This window comes from Stegostoma tigrinum, chromosome 42 (genome assembly GCF_030684315.1).
Source record: "Stegostoma tigrinum isolate sSteTig4 chromosome 42, sSteTig4.hap1, whole genome shotgun sequence".
Taxonomy (NCBI): Eukaryota; Metazoa; Chordata; class Chondrichthyes; order Orectolobiformes; family Stegostomatidae; genus Stegostoma; species Stegostoma tigrinum.
Window position 1 is genome coordinate 6,637,160 of NC_081395.1, and position 22,923 is coordinate 6,660,082.

Sequence of the window (22,923 nt, forward strand, 5' to 3'; positions counted from 1 at the left end):
TGAGGCTGGATGAACACAGCAGGCCAAGCAGCATCTCAGGAGCACAAAAGCTGACGTTTCGGGCCTAGACCCTTCATCAGAGAGGGGGATGGGGTGAGGGTTCTGGAATAAATAGGGAGAGAGGGGGAGGCAGACCGAAGATGGAGAGTAAAGAAGATAGGTGGAGAGAGTATAGGTGGGGAGGTAGGGAGGGGATAGGTCAGTCCAGGGAAGACGGACAGGTCAAGGAGGTGGGATGAGGTTAGTAGGTAGGAGATGGAGGTGCGGCTTGGGGTGGGAGGAAGGGATGGGTGAGAGGAAGAACAGGTTAGGGAGGCAGAGATAGGCTGGGCTGGTTTTGGGATGCAGTGGGGGGAGGGGGAGCCTCTGCAGTCATGCTTGTGAAGCTATGCCCGTAATCCTGTGATTCAGAGGCAGGCAGTGCCACACATGAGTTGAGGCTATGCTAAGCACCCCCTGAGCCCGGAGCTGCTGCAATTGACAGAAGAATGACTCAGCTTCTGGTGTCTGTGTGTGTGAGTGTGTGTGTGTGTGTGTGTGTGTGTGTGTGTGTGTGTGTGTGTGATTGTGTGTGTCTGTGTGTGTGTGAGAGAAAGTGTGTGTGAGTGAGAGTGCGTGTGTGTGAGTGAGAGAGTGTGTGCCTGTGTGTGAGAGTATGTGTGCGTGTGTGTGAGAGAGAGAGTGAGTATGTGTGCCTGTGTGTGAGAGTATGTGTGTATGTGTGTGCGAGAGAGAGAGAGTGAGAGAGAGAGTATGTGTGCCTGTGTATGAGAGTATGTGTGTGTGAGAGAGTGTTTGTGTGTGTTGTGTGTGTGTGTGTTGGAATGACTGCAGAAGCTTTTTAAAAGAAAAACAGCTGAGAGAAATAGGCCTGAAAGGAATTTGGTTTCAGAAACTGACCAGGGGCTCTTTCTGATCGACCTCCCTCCCCAGGCCCACTTCCTTGTGGAGGGACAGAAAGGAGGGAGAGGTGACAGAGAGGTCCCAGACGTGGAATGGATGGTAAACTGCTGAGGGATTCCCTGCAGGAACCCCCAACCATATATGGGCATGTGCGTCACCCGCTGGGGAAATTGCAACACTTTGCGATTGACAGACAGGAAGCCCCTGCTTGTCGGAGGCGAAAATCGATTTCACTGGAATTGTTCCAAATTTTTTTGTTTGACGTTTTAAGATTATAAGAGATCAGGGGAGGCTAAGGCAGCTTTTGTGGTTGAATTTTGCTGAATTAAATGAAGGGTTCATTCATTCATTCATTCATTGGATTTGGGAAGGTGGGGATCTCTCTCTCTCTCTCCTTTGGAGAGAACTGTCCCCATCTCAAGAGATTTTGTGGTTCAATGCTGGGTGAACAGTTTGGAGTTTTTGTTCCTCTACCCTAACACACACCCTCCACACATCACTCCCCTCCCCCCCCCCCCCCACAACAATTGCCCACCCCCCCTTCAGGCCCGGGCGAGATGCCCCATTCATGATCTGTCGGCGGGAGGAGACTAGTGAGGGTGAGTCACCGTGCTCAGTGATTTGAACTAACCCTGACACACACACACACACACACACACACACACACAGAGAGAGACAACTCTCCCACTCTCTCTCCCTCTCTCACGCTGGCAGCATGTTTCCAGGAAGTTACAGAGGTACCGGCTCCTACTCTGCAGGTCACCACAGAGTGACACAGGTGAGGAGGGGGCTGCTTGGCTTCATAATGGGTGGGAGGGGGGGGGGGGGATGCGGAGGTGGGACAGGGATCACGGGCCCAGTGCCGGCAGATCAGTGCCCGCGGTCTGTGACATCTGGTGGGTCAGTGAGCACTTGTATTTGCGTCATGGCGGTGGGGAGGGTTCTGTGTGTGTGTGTGTGTGTGTTGGGGGGGGGGTGACCCAGTCTCTCTGTGTGACCCGGGATCCAGTCAGTGCGTGTAACCTGGGATCCGGTTTGTGCGTGACCTGGGATCCAGTCTGTGTGTAAGGGGGGAGAGCTCTGTGATCTAGTCTATGTGTGTGTGTGTGTGTGTGCGGGGGGGGGGGGCGGGTAATTGGGGTGACCCAGTCTCTCTGTGTGACCCGGGATCCAGTCAGTGCGTGTAACCTGGGATCCGGTTTGTGCGTGACCTGGGATCCAGTCTGTGTGTAAGGGGGGAGAGCTCTGTGATCTAGTCTATGTGTGTGTGTGTGTGCGGGGGGGGGGGCGGGTAATTGGGGTGACCCAGTCTCTCTGTGTGACCCGGGATCCAGTCAGTGCGTGTAACCTGGGATCCGGTCTGTGTGTGTGTGTGAGTGTGTGTGTGTGTGTGAGAGAGAGTGTGTGTGTGTGTGTGAGTGACCTGGGATCCAGTCTGTGTGTAAGGGGGAGAGCTCGGTGACCCAGTCTGTGTGTGTCGGGTGGGGGGAGGGTGACCCAGTCTCTCTGTGTGACCCGGGGTACAGACAGTGCGTGTGACCTAGGATCCGGTCTGTGTGTCTGTGTGTGTGTGTGTGAGTGACTTGGGATCCAGTCTGTGTGTGTGGGGTCGGGGGGAGGGGGGAGGGTGACCCTGTCTCTCTGTGTGACCCGGGATCCAGTCAGTGCGTGTGATCTGGGATCCGGCCTGTGCGTGAGTGACCTGAGATCCAGTCTGTGTGTAAGGGGGAGAGCTCTGTGACCCAGTCTATGTGTGTGTGTGGGGGGGGGGGGGAGGGTGACCCAGTCTCTCTGTGTGACCCGGGGTACAGACAGTGCGTGTGACCTAGGATCCGGTCTGTGTGTGTGTGTGTGTGTTTGTGTGTGAGTGACTTGGGATCCAGTCTGTGTGTGTGGGGTCGGGGGGAGGGTGACCCAGTCTCTCTGTGTGACCCGGGGTACAGACAGTGCGTGTGACCTAGGATCCGGTCTGTGTGTCTGTGTGTGTGTGTGTGTGTGTGTGAGTGACTTGGGATCCAGTGTTTGTGTGTGTCAGGGGAAGAGCTCGGTGACCCAGTCTGTGTGTGTGGGGTCGGGGGGGAGGGTGACCTTGTCTCTCTGTGTGACTCAGGATCCAGTCAGTGCGTGTGATCTGGGATCCGGCCTGTGCGTGTGTGACCTGAGATCCAGTCTGTGTGTAAGGGGGAAGAGCTCTGTGACCCAGTCTATGTGTGTGTGTGTGTGGGGGGGGGGGGGGCGGAGTTGGGGTGACCCAGTCCCTCCGTGTGACCTGGGATCCAGTCAGTGCGTGTGACCTGGGACCCAGTCTGTGTGTAAGGGTGAGAGCTCTGTGACCCAGTCTGTGAGTGTTTGAGGGGGGGAGTGGGGGAGGGTGACCCAGTCTCTCTGTGTGACCCGGGATCCAGTCTGTGTATGTGTGACCTGGGATCCAGTCTGTGTGTGTGTGTGGGGGGGGGGGGGAGGGGGCGCTGTGACCCATTCTCTGTGTGACCTGGGATCCAGCGTGTGTGTAAGTGTGTGTGTGTGGAGGGGGAGATCGCTGTGATCCAGTCAGTGCGGGAGAGGGAAAGGATCCGCGATCCACCCTGCATCTTCTTCTCCAGTCCTGTACATGCTCTGCGATCCAGCTTAAAAAGACGCACGCGCGTGATCCTGAATCCAGTCTGCGTATGAGGATCTGCGATACGGTCCGTGTGACCTGGAATCGACTCTGTGTGTGAGATCTATGTGCGCACGCGAGCTTTAGGCACAGGCCCACTCGGTATGCATGGGATCTGTGATCCATAATTGTGTGGCCGTGATCCACTGTGCCTGTGCAGCTGCCCACCAACATGGGTGTGTGATGGATGATCCAGGCTGTGTAGGTGATCTGGGATCTAGTCTGTGCACTTGACTCTGTAATCTGTATGTGTATGTGTTGAGTGGGGGGCGGGGGGGGGGGGGTTGGGAGCCGGGACCAACTCCACGTGCGACAGTGATCCACCGTGTGTGTGAGAGAGTGAGAGCAAGAAAAAGAGAGACAGAGCTGGGATCCAGTCTGTTGGTGCTGACCTGAGACTAGCATCGCTGTGAACGTGATCCACTGCACGTGAGCCACTGGGATCCAACCAGTTTCTGTGGACATAGCAATATCTGACCATGATCCTTTGTGTGGGTAATCTGGGCTCCAGCCTACCCATGTGGATCCCAGAGCCAGATTCTGTGTGACTGTGATCTACTGCATGCAGGTGATCTGAGTCCAGTCTCTGTGTGGCCATGATCCACTGTCTGTGTGTGTGTGTGATTGGGACCCAGTCTCTGTATGACCATGATCCACAATGTGTATGTGTGATCTGGGACCTATCCTCTATGACCATGATCCATGGTGTGCATGTGTGATCCTGGATCCAGTCCCTGTGTGACTGTGATCCACGTGTGTGTGTGTCTGATCTGGCTCCCGTCTCTGTGCAACTGAGATCCATTGCAAGTTGACGATCTCCTCTTTGTGCGGGCCTAGAATTTGGTCTGCACACTTGCCTGTGATCCACTGCACGTGTGAGAAGCAAAGGTCTGGGATCCAGTCTCTGTGTGATCTGGGATCCGATCTCTGTGTGGTTGTGGGGATACAGTCTGTGCGACCACAATCCACTGTGCACACGTGTGATTTCTGGGATCCAGTCCCTGTGAGGCCACTGTCTATTGTGTGTAAATGTGACCTGGGATCCAGCTGTGTGAGACTGTGATCCACTGTGTGTAAGTGCCGTCTGGCATCTAGTCTGTGTGACCATCCACTGTGTGACCTGGAATTGTGTGTGTGTGTATGTGTGTCTGTTTGATCTAGGATCCAGTCTGTGTGTGTAACCTGAGAACATGATTCGACACTGGTGACCCTAGTGCTTACCGGGTGTGATCTGTTAACAAGTGCCTCCTGTCTCAGAGGATTCTGTCGCCTCCAGCCTCCAGCCTGTTCATCTCATGTCTCTGACTCCAATTCGCCTGCAGTGCCATGGGGCAGGGGTCAGGCTATCTTGAATCTGGAAGTTCTTGCTACTCTGATGCTGCTCGGCCTGCTGTGTCCATCCAGCTCCACACCTTGTTATCTTAGATTCTCCAGCATCTGCAGTTCCTATGGTCTCTCCATTGCTGTCTGGCCGAGAGAGGAGTTTTGTCTGAAATCCCAAGCCTAAACCACTGTCCTGGAGCAGAGGGGTACGCAGTAACTGAGAGAGAGTGAAAACAGCAACCCAAGACCGGACAGAGTGAGAGGGACAGAGAGAAGTGAGAAGACAGAAGTGGAGTAAAAGCTGGAGTCTGTGGGTGCAGAAAGAGTAGGTGGGGAGAAGGCGGAAGTGAGATATCGACACACAGAAATTAACGGGCCACAGAAATAGAGAGTGAGAGTAATCGCAATGTTCAGTCTCAGAAAGGAAGCCAGTTCGATAGAAACTGAGGGAGCAGGACCAAGAGGGAAGTCATAAACTGGATGAGACAGATTACAGCAAGTAAAGTGAGACAGTGTGAGAGAAAGGGGACAGAGAGAGAGAGAGACAGAAGGGAAGACAAGGAGAGAGAGAGGATGAGGGGCAGGAAGAGCGAGAGGACAGAGAGAGCAGGATAGGGAGAGAAGAGACGGGGGAGAGAGGACAGAGATAGCAAGAATGGGAGAGAGGGGGAACAGGGAGAGACAAGGGACAGGGGAAGAGAGGGGACAGACAGAGAGAGAAAGAGAGGCGACAGGGAGAGAGAGAGGGGTCAGACACAGAGAAGGGGCAGAGACAGAGAGGGAGAGAGAGCAGGGGGGTGCAGAGAGAGAGGTGACAAGGAGGGAGGGTGGCAGACACAGAGAAGGGGCAGGGAGAGAGAGCAGGGGGATGCGGAAAGAAAGGGGGGCAGGGAGAGAGGGGGTGCAGAGAGAGAAAAGCAGAACGGGAGGGGGAAGAGAAAGAGGGAGATAGAGAGGGACTGAGCACAAAGCATGGGACAGAGTCTTAGAGATGTATAACATGGAAACAGACCCTTCGGCCCAACTCGTCCATGCCGACCAGATATCCTAAATTAATCCAGTCCCATTTGCCAGCATTTGGCCCCTATCCCTCTAAACCCTCCTGTTCATGTCCCCATCCTCTTACATTGTTGTGAGAGAGAGAGAGACGGAACAGGGAGAGAGGAAATGGAAAGAGAGAGACAAGGAGGGATTGAGAACAAGTGAGAAACTGAGGATGAAGGAGAGACAGAGAATGAAAAAGACAGAAAGAGGAATAAAGAGACATAGAGAGAGAGAGAGAACAGCCGTTAGCACTGCTCTCGCACAGCGCCAGGGACCTGGGTTCAGTTCTAGCCTCAGGTGACTGTGTGGCATTTGCACATTCTCCCGGTCTCTTCCTGGGTTTCCTATGGGTGCTCCAGTTTCCTCCCACAGTCCAGGGATGTGCAGGTTAGGGTGGGTTGGCCGTGCTAAATTGTCCCATAGTACCCAGGGATGTGCGGGTTAGGGTGGATTGGCCGTGCTAAATTGTCCCATAGTGCCCAGGGATGTGCGGGTTAGGGTGGATTGGCCGTGCTAAATTGCCCCATAGTGCCCAGGGATGTGCAGGTTAGGGTGGGTTGGCCGTGCTAAATTGTGCCATAGTGCCCAGGGATGTGCGGGTTAGGGTGGGTTGGCCGTGCTAAATTGTCCCATAGTGCCCAGGGATGTGCAGGTTAGGGTGGACTGGCCGTGCTAAATTGTCCCATAGTGCCCAGGGATGTGCAGGTTAGGGTGGATTGGCCGTGCTAAATTGTCCCGTAGTGCCCAGGGATGTGCAGGTTAGGGTGGATTGGCCGTGGAAAATGCAGGGTTACAGGATTAGGGTAGGTGGGATGGCTCTGGGTGGGATGCTCTTGGGAGGATCGGTGGGCTGAATGGCCTGCTTCAACACTGTAGGGATTCTATCGGGGGGCGGGGAGGGGCGACAGAGAAAGAGTCAGACACACAGGAAGAGGGAGAGAGACAGCAGGGCAGAGAGAGTTTGACATTCAACAACAGCAGAATCTGAGAGAAGCAGAGCTAAATGTGAGGCAGAAACATTCCTCACACAGTGAATTTGGAACTCTCATCCTGAAAAGGCAGTACAGACAGGGTCCTTGAATATTTTGAAGAGTGAGGATGATAGGCTTATGTCCAGGGTGTGGAGTAATTGGATCACCCATGACCTAGCCAAATGGTTAGGCAGTCTCGAAGCGACCTAACCCTGTTCCAAACAGAGATAACTAGGTGTGGAGCTGGATGAACACAGCAGGACAGGTAGCATCAGAGGAGCAGGAAAGCTGACATTTCGGGTCTGGCAGAGATTGTAGGAACTGCTGATGCTGGAGAGTCTGGGATAACAAGGTGCGGAGCTGGATGGACACAGCAGGCCAAGCAGCATCAGAGGAGCAGGAAGGCTGATGTGAAGGGCCTGGAGATGAAGAGCCTAGCCCCTTCACATCTGCCTTCCCACTCCTCTGATGCTGCTTGGCCTGCTGTGTCCATCCAACTCCGCACCTTGTTATCCCAGAGTCTCCAGCATCGGCAGTTCTGACCATCCCTGTTCCAAACAACTATCTTTACAATAACACAACTTATGAACGTGGTCAGGTACAAACACTAGGTGTTCTGATGGTCATTCACAATTATCTCAGTGAGTACCAGGCAGGATTTACAATGGAGACTTCCACTGACTATCTAACAGCATGTCGACAGACCATGGATAAACTGCACCCCCACCCCCCACCAATCAAAGAGGATTCGAAACTGTCTCTGTGTTTTCATCTTATTTCAGTCCTTTGCCTCAGCGTTTCTCGGGTGAAGTTTCAGTTATGGCTCAGTGAGTCTCTCTCTCTCTCTCTCGTACTTACTCTCTCCCACCTGTCAGTCAGGAAACCCCACTCCAGAGACTCGAGCACATTAAAGTATGACCCGACACACCCAGAGTCTGCGCTGAGGGAGCGGGCAATGTCGGAGGGTCAGTGCCAACAGAACGGGCTCTGTCGGAGGGTCAGTGCTGAGGGAGCGGGCACTGTCGGAGGGTCAGTGCTGAGGGAGTGGGCACTGTCGGGGGGGGTCAGTGCTGAGGGAGCGGGCACTGTTGGAAGGTCAGTGCTGAGGGAGCACCGCACTGTCGGAGGGTCAGTGCTGAGGGAGCGTGCACTGTCGGAGGGTCAGTGCTGAGGGAGCACCGCACTGTCGGAGGGTCAGTGCTGAGGGAGCGGGCACTGTCGGAGTGTCAGTGCTGAGGGAGCAGGCACTGTTGGAGGGTCAGTGCTGAGGGAGCGGGCACTGTCGGAGGGTCAGTGCTGAGGGAGCGGGCACTGCCGGAGGGTCAGCGCTGAGGGAGCGGGCACTGTCGGAGGGTCAGTGCTGAGGGAGTGGGCACTGTCGGAGGGTCAGCGCTGAGGGAGCGGGCACTGTCAGAGGGTCAGTGCTGAGGGAACGGGCACTGTCGGAGTGTCAGTGCTGACGGAGCGGACACTGTCGGAGGGTCAATGCTGAGGGAGCGGGCACTGTTGGAGGCTAAGTGCTGAGGGAGCGGGCACTGTCAGAGGGTCAGTGCTAAGGGAGCGGGCACTGTCGGAGGGTCAGTGCTGAGGGAGCGCCACACTGTCGGAGGATCAGTGCTGAGGAAGCACCGCACTGTCCGAGGGTCAGTGCTGAGAGAGTGGCTACTGTCCGAGGGTCAGTGCTGATGGAGTGGGCACTGTCCGAGGGTCAGCGCTGAGGGAGTGGGCACTGTCAGATGGTCAGTGCTGAGGGAGTGGGTACTGTCGGAGGGTCAGTGCCAAGGGAGCGCCACACTGTTGGAGGATCAAAATATCCTACTGTTGCCACTGGAGATGGGAGTTCTCCCTTGTATCCTGGTAGCTGTCTCTGAGACAATGTGCCCAGAAACGGAAGCTCACATTCAGTGTAAGATTGTATGTTTGTGGTATCTTGCTTTGCAAAAATTGACGGTTGCTTTTCCTGTGGTACTACATGTGAGTGCCCTGAGGTCAGGGTGCCCTTCGATGTGAAGCAACTTGAGATGTCCCCTTGAGTGGTGACAAAAATGGACACTTTGTCTCCTCTGCAGGAGTGATATGTGATGGAGATCTGTAACATGATGAAGGGTGATTAATATGGGGAGGGGGTTATCATATCCAGATGATGTTTCTAGTCCCGGAGGAGTCATTGATACAAAGCAGTCACTCATAAATCCAATGGGTTCTAGGAGTAACCTGCCTCCCTCTGGATCTTGGGGGGGGGATCCCATTCCCATGAGGAGCGGCCGAGGGGAAAGGTAGGGGCTGGAGAAGCTGGGATTGACATCTTTTAACTCCCGGTTTTTCCCTTTCAGAAGTACGGCATGCCCCAGGGGGGCATGGGCACCACGGTGCCCGCGCTCACCACCATCACCACCAGCCAGGACTTCCAGTGGATGGTGCAGCCCACAGTGATCGCCACATCAACGTCTAATATCGACCCCAGGACCTACTCGTACCCAGCCCTGGGCATGGGCTCTGCCCCGGGTTCGTCGCGTGCGGGGGTGATCAGGGCATACATGGCCCCCTTCAGGGGGAGGAGACAGAAAGAGGAGGAGGTAGGTTGACCCAGATACATTCACAGTCCCTGCACTATGACCTTGCGAAACCGTTTTGTTTCCCCCCCCCTCCATGTTTTTCTCCCATCCCTAATTGCCCCCTGGAGTTGCTGCGGTGAGCTATCTCAGTCTGTGTGCTGGAGGTAGCCCCGCTCAGTGCTCTTAGGGAGGGAGATCCCGGATTTTCACCCCATGACACTGAAGGAACGGCTGATGCGGCTGAGTGGCTCAGAGGGGAGCTTTAGCAAGGGATAGTGTTGCCCTGTATCTACTGTCATGGTCCTTCTAGATAGAAGTGGTTGTGGGTTCAGAAGATCAGTGTCCGAGGACCTTTGGTGAGTTTCTGCAGTGTATCTTGTAGCTGGTACACACTGCTGCAACAGCGTGTTAGTGGTGGAAGGAGTGGATGTGGTGCCAATCAAGTGGGCACTGCTTTGTCCTGGACGGTGTTGAGGTTCATAAGTGTTGAAGGAGCTGCCCCAGGGCAAGTGGGGCACATACCATCCCCCTCCTGATTTGAGAGCCAAAGCTGTTGCGTATTCTGGCGAGGAATGATAAGTTATCTGGGCTGCATTCAGGCAGGACAAAGTTTATTACTGGCATTGGGTCATCCTGGTCACAGATGAGGGGAGGGTCGGGGAGACACAGAAAAACCAGAGTAGAATGGCACTCCCCTGCAAAATACTGACACACTCCCCCGGGGACCTCCTGTAAATACTGATAACCCCACCCGGGACACCATGTAATCACTGACACATTTCTCTTCGGTACCACCTGTAAACACTGACACACTGCCCCCTCGGGTACCACCTGTAAACACTGACACACTCCCCCCTCGGGGACCCCTGTAAACACTGACACACTCCCCCCTCGGGGACCCCTGTAAACACTGACACTCTCCCCCCTCGGAGACGCCCTGTAAACACTGACACTCTCCCCGCTCGGGGACTCCCTGTAAACACTGACACTCTCCCCCCTCGGAGACCCCCCTGTAAATACTGACACACTCCCCCCTCGGGGACCCCTGTAAACACTGACACTCTCCCCCCTCGGACACCCCCTGTAAATACTGACACACTCCCCCCTCGGAGACCCCCTGTAAATACTGACACACTCCCCCCTCGGGGACCCCTGTAAACACTGACACTCTCCCCCCTCGGACACCCCCTGTAAATACTGACACTCTCCCCCCTCGGAGACCCCCCTGTAAATACTGACACACTCCCCCCTCGGGGACCCCTGTAAACACTGACACTCTCCCCCCTCGGACACCCCCTGTAAATACTGACACACTCCCCCCTCGGAGACCCCCTGTAAACACTGACACACTCCCCGCTCGGGGACCCCCCTGTAAATACTGACACACATCCACTCCTAGGGACCCCCCGTAAATACTGACACACTCCCCCCTCGGGACCCCCTGTAAACACTGACACACATCCACTCCTAGGGACCTCCTGTAAACACTGATACACATCCACTCCTACGGACCTCCTGTAAACACTGACATGCACACACCCCTGGGGACTCCCTATAAGTACTGACACACACCCCCAGGGACCACCCTGTAAATACCGACACACACACCCTCCTGGGACCCCCCCCCCCGTAAATACTGACACAGACACGCAGGGACTCCCTGTAAATACCGATACTGCCTCACCCAGGGACCCTCTGTAAATACTGACACACTCCCCCCAGGGCATTAAGTTAGTCCTTGGGAAAACTAGCAATTACAGATAAATATACGGGGCTCTGGAATTTAGTCAAGGGTTTTCAGGGTGAGTTATATATAGAATAACATATATCCCAGACTGAGTTACAGTCTGCAATCTAATTGAAGGGTTTCGGGGTTGGTTACATATAGAATAACTGTTACAGATTAGAATCCAATCGAGGGGTTCAGGGCGTTTATGTACAGAATAACAGAGTTTGTGTGTGTCTGTGAACATCAATATGTGTGTGTGTGAACATCAGTGTGAACCTTCGTAGCTTCGTGCTGACAAACAGGGCCACATGTCTTGAGCACATGTGACTGTGTGTTTGTGTATGTGTTTGTGAGAAGGTGTGAGCAAGTGTGTGTTTGTCAGAGTGTTTATGAGATTGTGTGTGTTAGTGATTGGGTGTGAGGGTATGTATGTGTGTGTGAGCAAGAGGAATGTTTAAGCACGTACACAAGTGAGAGAACATGCATGTGAGTGTGCGTGCATGTGAGGGACCGTGTAAGTGTGTGAGAGAGAGGGAACGTGTGAGTGTGCGTCCATATCTTTGTGTGTGAGTGTGTATTAAGGTGTTTGTGTGAGTAACTGAGTGACAGGATGCCTGCCAGTGGGGAGGTTCAGTGACCTTTCATCAGAACTGAAAGGGGCAGGAAAATTTTTTTTCAGATAGAGCAGGAGGAAGAAGAGCAAAGGGAACAGATCGTTTGGAGGCTCAGTGCAAAAGACAAAGGGGTTGTTAAAGCAGCTGAAGCAAAATTGTGGGGCTCAATATTGAGGCTGTAAAATGCCGAAATGGAAACGGAGCTTGAGCTTGCATTGTGCTTGACTGGAACATTCGCACAGGCCCAGGACTGAAATGTCAGTGTGACAGCGCTACTGAAATGACAAGCCACTGGGAAGTCAGAGGCAGAGAGGGAGAGGGAGAGGGACAGAGAAGTGTCCCCTTGGCAGGGCTCGGCCTGGCACAGGATTTAAACTTGCTCAGTCTTGTGTCTGGCTTTCCCCACCGCCCATCTCTCTAATTTACAGTCAGCAGCTGCACAGGCGTCCATGAGAAACAGATGTTGTAGCCGCCTGTGACGATGGTGGCCAGGCATGTGCTGTGTTGAGAACTGGCACTGTCCTAGCAGAACAGTTAAAGCTGCACAGGAGCCGCAGAATCATAGAACAGCATCGTAGAATCCCTGCAGTGCGGATGGAGGCAATTTGGCCCATCGAGTCTGCGAAGAGCATTGATAGGGTGAATAACAAGGGTCTTTTCCCCGGGGGGGGGGAGTTCAAAACTAGAGGGGCATAGGTTTAAGGTGAGAGGGGAGCGTTTTAAAGGGACCTGAGGGGCAATGTTTATACACAGAGGGCAGTTCACATTTGGAGTGAACTGCCAGAGATGCTGGAGGATGTGGGTACAGTTACAACATTTAAAAGACATTTGGAGAATTACGTGAATGGGCAAGGATTGGAGGGATAAGGGCCAAGCGCAGGCAGGTGGGACTAGTTGAGTTTGGAATTATGGTTGGCACGGACTGGTTGGGTCGATGGGTCTGTTTTCACACTGTATGGCTCTCTGCCCCAGCCTTCCCTGTAAGCCTGCATTTGCCAGAGCTGGCCTGAACACCCCTGGACACTTTGAGCTAGTTAGCGTGGCCAATCAGCCCTAACCTGCACATCTTTGTGACTGTGGGAGGAGACTGGAGCAACACTGTGCAGACACAAGGAGAAAGTGCAAACTCTACACAGCCTGAGGGTGGGATCGAACCTGGGTGCCTGGCGCTGCGAGACAGCGGTGCTAAACATTGAGCCACCCGGGTAAATAAATATTAGAATGATTGAGAGGATTAATAATATCAGATCAAAATATCTGCAAGCAGGCTCAATTAATTGATTATATTGGTGTCCACGTATATCCCTGAAAGTTGCCACCCAAGTTGATAGTGCTGTTAAGAAGGCTTTCATAGAACAAGGCTTACTTTGTTTTAGGTTTTATTGGTAGGGGGATTGAGTTCTGGAGCTGTGATGTCGTGCTGCAACTGTACAAAACGCTAGTGCGGCCTCGTTTGGAATATTGCGTGCAGTTCTGGAGACCCCATTACAGGAAGAATGTGGAAGCATTGGAAAAGGTGCAGAGGCGTTTTACCAGGATGTTGCCTGGTCTGGAGCAAAGGCCTTATGAAAAAAGGCTGAGGGACTTAGGTCTGTTCTCATTGGAGAGAAGGTGGCTAAGAGGGGGATTTAATAGAGACATTCGAGATGATCAGGAGATTAGATAGGGTGGACAGCGAGAGTCTTTTTCCGAGGTTGATGACTTCAGCTTGTACAAGGTGGCATAGCTACAAATTGAGGGGTGATAGATTTAAGACAGATGTCAGAGGCAGGTTCTTTACTCAGAGAGTGGTAAGGGTGTGGAACACCCTGCCTGCCAATGTAGTGAACTCAGCCACATCAGGGGCATTTAAACAGTCCTTGGATAAGCATATGGACGATGATGGGGTAGTGTAGGGGGATGGGCTTAGATTGGTTCACAGGTCGGCGCAACATTGAGGGCTGAAAGGCCTGTTCTGCGCTATATTGTTCTACGTTCTACCAATTGAGTAGTGACTTGATAAAAAGGGTTCAGAATGTGGAAGGAATTGCCTCCCTCTTCGCTCAATAATGAATCAAGATTAAAATAAAACATGGAGTGGGGCGCAGGGGGAGACCGTCGAATGGTTAAGCAGATGTCTGCCACGGGGATAGGTGTTAGAATCACTCATTACAGAGGTTAGAGCTGCACACTTAGAAAAACTCAAAGTAGTGAGGAAGAGTCAACTCAGTTTTGCCAAACAGAATTCATATTTAACCAATGTTTTGGAGCCCTTTCGAGGAGTAACATGTGCTGTGGATAAAAGGTGGTGGGGGGTGGGGGCGCGGGGGGCAAGGCTGTAGATGTTTATATGGATTTTCAGAGAGCATCTGATAAGGTGCCACATCAAAACTTGTTGTGGAACATCAAAGCCCACGGTGTAAGGAATACATATTTATAAACAGGGAGCATGCATGAACGGGTCTTTGATTGGAAAGATAAACTGAGTCTGTCTGGGGTTTGCGCTGGGGCCTCGAGCTTTTTCACAGGCCGCATCCGTGACTTCGATGAAGGGAGCACAGGTCGGGATGTATGCTATAAACGGAGAGATAGGTCGAGTGAGTGAATGAGAATGTGGCAGATAGAGTATCGTGTGGCAAAATACGAAAATATTCACATCGGCAGGAAGAACAGAGAGCAATGTATTGCAGGAAGTGGAGGTGCTGGATTGGACTGGGGTAGATAAGGACAGAAATCACAGCACACCAAGTTTCTTCAGGTGTTAGTCTGAAGAAGGAGCAAAGCTCTGATGAAGGGTCTAGGCCCGAAACGTCAGCTTTTGTGCTCCTGAGATGCTGCTTGGCCTGCTGTGTTCATTCAGCCTCACATTTTATTATCTTGGAAAGCTCTGAAAGCTTGTGTTTTCAAATAATCCGTTGGACTATAACCTGGTGTTGAGTGTGACTCAGGCGGGAATGAAGGGGACTCTGTTAGGAACAGAGATGAGAAGAACATTTTTGTCTCAGAGGGTGGCGCAAGTTTGAGGCTCCCTGCCTCAGTAGGGGGTGGGGGCAGGCTCTTTGCATCTTTTTTAAGACACAGGCAGATGGATTTTTGCTCTGCAGGGGTAATCAGGGGCAAATAGGAAAAGGGGCTAGGCCTGAAATGTCAGCTTTTGTGCTCCCAAGATGCTGCTTGGCCTTCATCCTGCTTCACACCTTGTTATCGCAAAGAGGGATGCGGTATTTGCATCACACATAGACCAACTCTGAGCAGGCTAAAAGCGAAGAACTTCCGCGTCCTCTCCCCCCGAGGAAATGGGCTGTGAGTGCAAATTCGCCTTTCTCGCGTCAGAGGTGGGAGGTCACAGGTTTGGGTACTGCTCCCGAGATTTGCCCTCAGGACCCCGGTGTAGGTCCCGAGGGAGTGCGGAGCCACTCGAGCTTTTCAACCCCCGCCCCTCCCCACGTCCAGCTGAGACGCCGGGAATGGGATTCGACTGGCACCAGCATTGGGTGACCCGAGATAACAAGGTGTGGAGCTGGATGAACACAGCAGGCCCAGCAGCAGTTTAGGAGCAGGAAGGCTGACGTTTTGGGTCTGGGAGAGATAGCAGGAACTGCAGATGCTGGAGAATCTGAGACAACAAGGTGTGGAGCTGGATGGACACAGCAGGCCCAGCAGCAGCTTAGGACCAGGAAGGCTGATGTTTCAGGCCTTCGTCAGAGAGGTGGCAGGGGAAAGGGGGTTCTGAAATAAATAGGGAGAGAGGGGGAGGCGGATAGAAGATGGATAGAGAAGTACAAGAGAGTTGCAGTGGGAGAGACATCCCCTGAGGTTTGTCTGGAGGGAGGAGGGTAACTTCTTCAGGTTAGGCATCCCTGGAAGAGTCTTCGCAGTGAGGTTATAATTGTTTCAGAGATAATGGGAACTGCAGATGCTGAAGAATCCGGGATAACAAGGTGTGGAGCTGGATGGACACAGCATGAAGGTTGGCAGCCTTTGGTCACCTGGATCCCGAGGGTCGTGTTGGGAACAGTTGGAATCGCTCAGGGAGTGGAAGAGAGATCACATGCACTGGCCTCTCACATCCCGGCGACCCCGCGCTCCTCCACGCCGTGACCCCCAACTCTCACAATTCCTACGGAGACTAACCCCCCCCCCGCCCCGCCTCAAACACCAATGGTCCCCAAACTTTGGGATAACCCCTCAAAAGATTTTTTCTCTCTCCCTCCGTCTGTCTTAATCGCCTGTTTGAAAGTTTTTTTTTTGTTGAGAAATGGTAGGCCGGTTCGCTTTAATCCCGGGATCCGAGACGATGAGTCAAATCTCTTTCCAGGGCAGGAAAGTGTCAGCAGATTGGAATTATTTCCTGTTGACAAGCACGTGCCTTTCTGGCCCTGGGGCTGCGATGACTCGTTCATAGCTCCTGCCTGACTCACGCTCAGATTTGATGGATGTATCCTGTTCCTTAAAGTCCCCACCGACCTCCACCCACCCTCCCCCTCCCAAAGCCCAAACCACACGCACACCCACCCACACCACCCTCCCTTCTGCACTGGTACCGCTCTTCTTATGTGGTCTCCTCCCACAGCCCGAAGGTCTGCAGGTTAGGGTGGGTTGGCCGTGCTAAATTGTCCCATAGTGCCCAGGGATGTGCAGGTTAGGGTGGATTGGCCGTGCTAAATTGTCCCATAGTGCCCAGGGATGTGCAGGTTAGGGTGGATTGGCCGTGCTAAATTGTCCCATAGTGCCCAGGGATGTGCAGGTTAGGGTGGATTGGCCGTGCTAAATTGTCCCATAGTGCCCAGGGATGTGCGGGTTCGGGTGGATTGGCCGTGCTAAATTGTCCCATAGTGCCCAGGGATGTGCGGGTTAGGGTGGGTTGGCCGTGCTAAATTGTCCCATAGTGCCCAGGGATGTGCGGGTTAGGGTGGATTGGCCGTGCTAAATTGTCCCGCAGTACCCAGGGATGTGCGGGTTAGGGTGGATTGGCCGTGCTAAATTGTCCCATAGTGTCCAGGGATGTGCAGGTTAGGGTGGATTGGCCGTGCTAAATTGTCCCATAGTGCCCAGGGATGTGCGGGTTCGGGTGGATTGGCCGTGCTAAATTGTCCCATAGTGCCCAGGGATGTGCGGGTTAGGGTGGATTGGCCGTGCTAAATTGTCCCATAGTGCCCAGGGATGTGCGGGTTCGGGTGGATTGGCCGTGCTAAATTGTCCCATAGTGCCCAGGGATGTGCAGGTTAGGGTGGATTGGCCGTGCTAAATTGTCCCGTAGTGCCCAGGGATGTGCGGGTTAGGGTGGATTGGCCGTGCTAAATTGTCCCATAGTGCCCAGGGATGTGCGGGTTAGGGTGGGTTGGCCGTGCTAAATTGTCCCCATGGTGCCCAGGGATGTGCAGGTTAGGGTGGGTTGGCCATGCTAAATTGTCCCCATAGTGCCCAGGGATGTGCGGGTTAGGGTGGATTGGCCGTGCCAAATTGTCCCATAGTGCCCAGGGATGTGCGGGTTAGGGTGGATTGGCTGTGCTAAATTGTCCCATAGTGCCCAGGGATGTGCAGGTTAGGGTGGATTGGCCGTGCTAAATTGTCCCATAGTGCCCAGGAATGTGCGGGTTAGGGTGGATTGGCCGTGCTAAATTGTCCCATAGTGCCCAGGGATGTGCAGGTTAGGGTGGATTGGCCGTGCTAAATTGCCCCATAGTGCCCAGGGATGTGCGGGTTAGGGTGGATTGGCCGTACTAAATTGTCCCATAGTGCCCAGGGATGTGCAGGTTTGGGTGGGTTATACGGGGATGGGTCTGGGTGGGATGTTCCAAGGGTCGGTGTGGAGGTGTTGTGCCAAAGGGCCTGTTTCAATGCTATGTGCCTGTAGGAGGGGGGATCCAGAATCACTGGTCACATGTCAGGGATGCACAGGAAGCCATTTGGGAACAAGATAAAGAGAAATGTCTTCACCTAGAGACTGGTAAACCTCGGCAATTCTCAGCCACAGGGAACTGCTGAGGCCAAAACATTGAATATTTTCAAGGAGATAGATTTATTTTGTAGGCTAGAGCATATCAAGTCAGATGATCAGCCAGGATCATATTGAATGGCCTCCTCCTGCTTACTATATTTCTGTGACTAAAGAGAACTACTTCACAGATCTGTTCTACTTGGTGAACTGGTGCTGAATACAGTTCACCACAAGATTGTGGAGCAAAACACACATGGTAATCACTTGTCTCCTTAAATTCAATGAGCACTGAATGACTAAATAACAGTGCGACTCTACCTCAGCACTGACCCTCCGACAGTGCCCATTCCCTCAGCACTGACCCTCCGACAGTGCCCATTCCCTCAGCACTGACCCTCCGACAGTGCCCGCTCCCTCAGCACTGACCCTCTGACAGTGCCCGCTCCCTCAGCACTGACCCTCCGACAGTGCCCACTCCCTCAGCACTGACCCTCTGACAGTGCCCGCTCCCTCAGCACTGACCCTCCGACAGTGCCCGCTCCCTCAGCACTGACCCTCCGACAGTGCCCGCTCCCTCAGCGCTGACCCTCCGACAGTGCGACTCTACCTCAGCACTGACCCTCCAACAGTGCCCGCTCCCTCAGCACTGACCCTCCGACAATGCCCACTCCCTCAGCACTGACCCTCCGACAGTGCCCGCTCCCTCAGCGCTGACCCTCCGACAATGCCCACTCCCTCAGCACTGACCCTCCGACAGTGCCCGCTCCCTCAGCGCTGACCCTCTGACAGTGCCCGCTCCCTCAGCACTGACCCTCCGACAGTGCCCACTCCCTCAGTGCTGACCCTCCAACAGTGCAGCATTCCCTCAGCACTGACCCACCGACAGTGCCCACTCCATCAGCACTGATCCTGCGACAGTGCGACTGACCATCCAAAGGTGCGGCGGTCCCTCAGCGCTGACCTTCCAACATTGCCGCGCTCCAGCAGCGCTGACCCTCCAATAGTGCGGCACTCCCTCAGTTACGACCCACTGACAGTGCAGCGCTCCCTCAGAACTGACCCTCCAACAGCATGGTGCTCCCTCAGCACTGACTCTCTGACAGCGCCCGCACCCTCAGCGCTGACCCTCTGACAGTGCGGCTCTCCCTCAGTGTTGACCCTCCAACAATTCGGCACTCCCTCAGCACTGACCCTCCGACAGTTCGGCGTTCCCTCGGCACTAACCCTCCGACAGTTCGGCGTTCCCTCAGCACTGACCCTCCGACAGTGCGGTGCTCCATCAGAACTGACCCTCTGAAAGTGCCCACTCCCTCAGCACTCACCCTCTGACAGTGCCAGCTCCCTCAGCACTGACCCTCCGACAGTTCGGCGTTCCCTCAGCACTGACCCTCCGACAGTGCGGTGCTCCATCAGAACTGAACATCCGACAGTGCCCGCTCCCTCAGCACTGACCCTCCGACAGTGCGGCGCTCCCTCAGCGCTGACCCTCCCACAGTGCCCACTCCCTCAGCACTGATTCTCCAACAGTGCTCACTCTCTCACTGCTGACCCTCTGACAGTGCCCGCTCCCTCAGCGCTGACCCTCCGACAGTGCCCGCTCTCTCAGCGCTGACCCTCCGACAGTGCGGCGCTCCCACAGCGCTGACCCTCCGACAGTGCGGCGCTCCCTCAGCGCTGACCCTCCCACAGTGCCCACTCCCTCAGCACTGATTCTCCAACAGTGCTCACTCTCTCACTGCTGACCCTCTGACAGTGCCCGCTCCCTCAGCGCTGACCCTCCGACAGTGCCCGCTCTCTCAGCGCTGACCCTCCGACAGTGCGGCGCTCCCACAGCGCTGACCCTCCGACAGTGCGGCGCTCCCTCGGCACTGACCCTCCGACAGTGCGGCGCTCCCTCGGCGCTGACCCTCCGACAGTGCGGCACTCCCTCAGCGCTGATCCTCCGACAGTGCCCACTCTCTCAGTGCTGACCCTCTGACAGTGCCCACTCCCTCAGTGCTGACCCTCCGACAGTGCAGCATTCCCTCAGCACTGACCCACCGACAGTGCCCACTCCCTCAGCACTGACCCTCCGACAGTGCCCACTCCCTCAGCGCTGATCCTCCGACAGTGCCCGCTCCCTCAGCACTGACCCTCTGACAGTGCGGTGCTCCCTCAGCACTGACCCTCCGACAGTGTCCGCTCCCTCAGCGCTGACCCTCCGACAGTGCCCACTCCCTCAGCACTGACCCTCCGACAAAGCCCATTCCCTCAGTGCTGACCCTCCGACAGTGCAGCATTCCCTCAGCACTGACGCTGTGACAGTGCGACTGACCATCCAAAAGTGCGGCGGTCCCTCAGTGCTGACCTTCCAACAGTGTGGCACTCCCTCAGTTACGACCCTCTGACAGTGCAGCGCTCCCACAGCACTGACCCTCCGACTGTGCACACAACCTCAACGCTGACCCTCTGACAGTGCGACTCTCCCTCAGTGTTGATCCTCCGACAATTCGGCACTCCCTCAGCACTGACCATCCGACAGTGCGGCGCTCCCTCAGCACTGACCCTCCAACAGTGTGGCGCTCCCTCGGCGCTGACCCTCCGACAGTTCGGTGTTCCCTCGGCGCTGACCCTCCGACAGCTCGGTGCTCCCTCAGCACTGACCCTCCGACAGTGCAGCGCTCCCTCAACGCTGACCCTCCAACAGTGCGGCACTCCCTCAGCACTGACCCTCCAACAGTGCGGCACTCCCTCAACGCTGACCCTCCAACAGTGCGGCACTCCCTCAGCACTGACCCTCCAACAGTGCGGCACTCCCTCAACGCTGACCCTCCAACAGTGCGGCACTCCCTCAGCACTGACCCTCCGACAGTGCGGCGCTCCCTCCGCACTGACCCTCCGACAGTACCCGCTCCCTCAGCGCTGACCCTCCGACAGTGCGACTCTCCCTCAGTGTTGACCCTCCGACAGTTCGGCACTCCCTCAGCACTGACCCTCCGACAGCACCCGCTCCCTCAGCACTGACCCTCCGACAGCGCCCGCTCCCTCAGCGCTGACCCTCCGACAGTGTCCGCTCCCTCAGCGCTGACCCTCCGACAGCGCCCGCTCCCTCAGCGCTGACCCTCCGACAGCGCCCGCTCCCTCAGCACTGACCCTCCGACAGTGTGCCGCTCGCTCAGTACTGACCCTCCGACAGTGCGGCGCTCCCTCAGTCCTGGCATTGGGAGTGTTAGCCTGGATTTCAGCTTTCTGATTTGATCCAGCACCCCACGACGTTTTTCCCTGCTGTGCTGCATCCTGAGCCGCGGCTTCAGTCTTGGTGTGTGTGTGTGTGTGAGAGTGTGAGTGAGTGAGAGTGTGTGTGCGTGTGTGTGTGTGAGAGTGTGAGTGAGTGAGAGTGTGTGTGTGTGCGTGTGTGTGAGAGTGTGAGTGAGTGAGAGTGTGTGTGTGTGCGTGTGTGTGAGAGTGTGAGTGAGTGAGAGTGTGTGTGTGTGTATGTGTGTGAGAGTGTGAGTGAGTGAGAGTGTGTGTGTGTGTGTGTGTGTGAGAGTGTGAGTGAGTGAGAGTGTGTGTGTGTGTGTGTGTGAGTGTGAGTGAGTGAGAGTGTGTGTGTGTGTGTGTGTGTGTGTGAGAGTGTGAGTGAGTGTGTGTGTGTGTGTGTGTGTGTGTGCGTGTGTGTGTGTGTGTGTGAGAGTGTGAGTGAGTGAGAGTGTGTGTGTGTGTGTGTGTGAGTGTGAGTGAGTGAGAGTGTGTGTGTGTGTGTGTGTGTGTGTGTGTGTGTGTGTGTGTGAGAGACTTCTGACTGGTTACTGTGTTATTGATGCACGACTCACTTGTTGCAGCTCTCCCCGGAGGAGGAGGAGAGGAGGAAACTGCGGAGAGAGAGGAACAAACTGGCAGCAGCCAAGTGTCGGAACCGGAGGAGGGAGCTGACTGAGAGGCTGCAGGCAGTGAGTGCACTCTGTATCGGAGGGAGAGGGACAGAGATGGGGGTGTGTGGGTAGTGGGGGAGAGGGAGAGGGTGGGAGACAGGTGGAGGGAGGGAGGGGTGAAGCAGAGAGTGTGGGAAAGAGTGAGGGGGCAGGGGGGAGAGTGGGAGAGGGAGAGGGGGTGAGGAGCGGCAGGGGTAGAGAGGGATGCTGGGGCGGAGTGAGACGGGGCAGGGGGAGAGGGAGGCAGGGAGAGTGGGAGAGGGTTATGGGGGTAGAGGGGTGAGAGGGAGGTGGTGAGCGGGACAGAGTGGGGGTGGCAGAGAGGGGAAGAAAGGAAGGCAGCGAGAGAGAAAGGGGGTGGAGGAGTGAGAGGAAGAGAGGGGAGAGGGAGAGGGTGGGAGAGATGGGGGAGAGAAGGAAGGAGGGAGTGACAGAGAGAGATGGGAAGGAGAGGGAGGGATAAGGTGAGGGAGAGAGAGAAGAAGGGAGAGCCAGTGAGAAATTCTTCACCATCTGTCACAACAAATTCTAGGTCAAGGATCCTCCCACCTCCATAAAACAAACTGTTGTCTGTCCCTGTCCTGGGAGTGTTTGATGGGAGATAGTGTAGAGGGAGCTTTACTCTGTATCTAGCCCTGTGGTTGTTTGATGGGGACCACGTGGTTTGTGACTCCCTGTTTAAATCCGTGTGGGAGAACCAATTGAATTGATTTTTTCAGGAAACGGACCAACTGGAGGATGTGAAATCGGGACTGCAGAAGGAGATCGCTGACTTACAGAAGGAGAAAGAAAGGCTCGAGTTCATCCTGGAAGCCCATCAGCCCATCTGCAAAGTCTCGGATGATTCCCGGGCTCCCTTGACGAGCGCAACAACCAAGGGATGCTCAGAGAGGCCAAGGGATGCGGTCGCCGGGGCGACGGACTGCTCCTTCAGGCCCAAGCCACCGAGAGTGGCCATCGAGCCGTCCTCCAGCCGGGATGGGCCGGAGCCTGAGGCTCTGCACACCCCGACCGTGGTGCGGACCCCCTCGGGCACTCCCTATGCCGCCGGCCTGACCTTCACCTACCCCGGCGCCGCCTTCGATCTGGAACCTTCCGCTGGGCCCTCTGGTCAGGCCTTGGGCCTGTACACGCCCCCGGAGCCTTGCGCCGCAGCCCATCGCCGCGGCAGCAGCAGCGGCGGTGACCAGTCGTCCGACTCGCTCAGCTCCCCCACCCTGGTGACCCTTTAGGCACCTGGCAACCCATGGGTGGGGGTGGGGTGGGGTGCATGGGGAACGGTCAGTGCGGTGGG

General features: G+C 55.1%; 1 protein-coding gene across 1 annotated transcript; it reads left to right on the forward strand.

The window, feature by feature from the left end:
* Window positions 1-1,618: 1,618 nt before the first annotated feature.
* Window positions 1,619-22,861, forward strand: LOC125449274 (fos-related antigen 1-like). Its single transcript, XM_059641660.1, has 4 exons — window positions 1,619-1,681; window positions 9,234-9,476; window positions 21,540-21,647; window positions 22,349-22,861. The coding sequence occupies exons 1-4, from the start codon at window positions 1,619-1,621 to the stop codon at window positions 22,859-22,861; spliced, it is 927 nt and encodes a 308-aa protein (XP_059497643.1).
* Window positions 22,862-22,923: the final 62 nt, after the last annotated feature.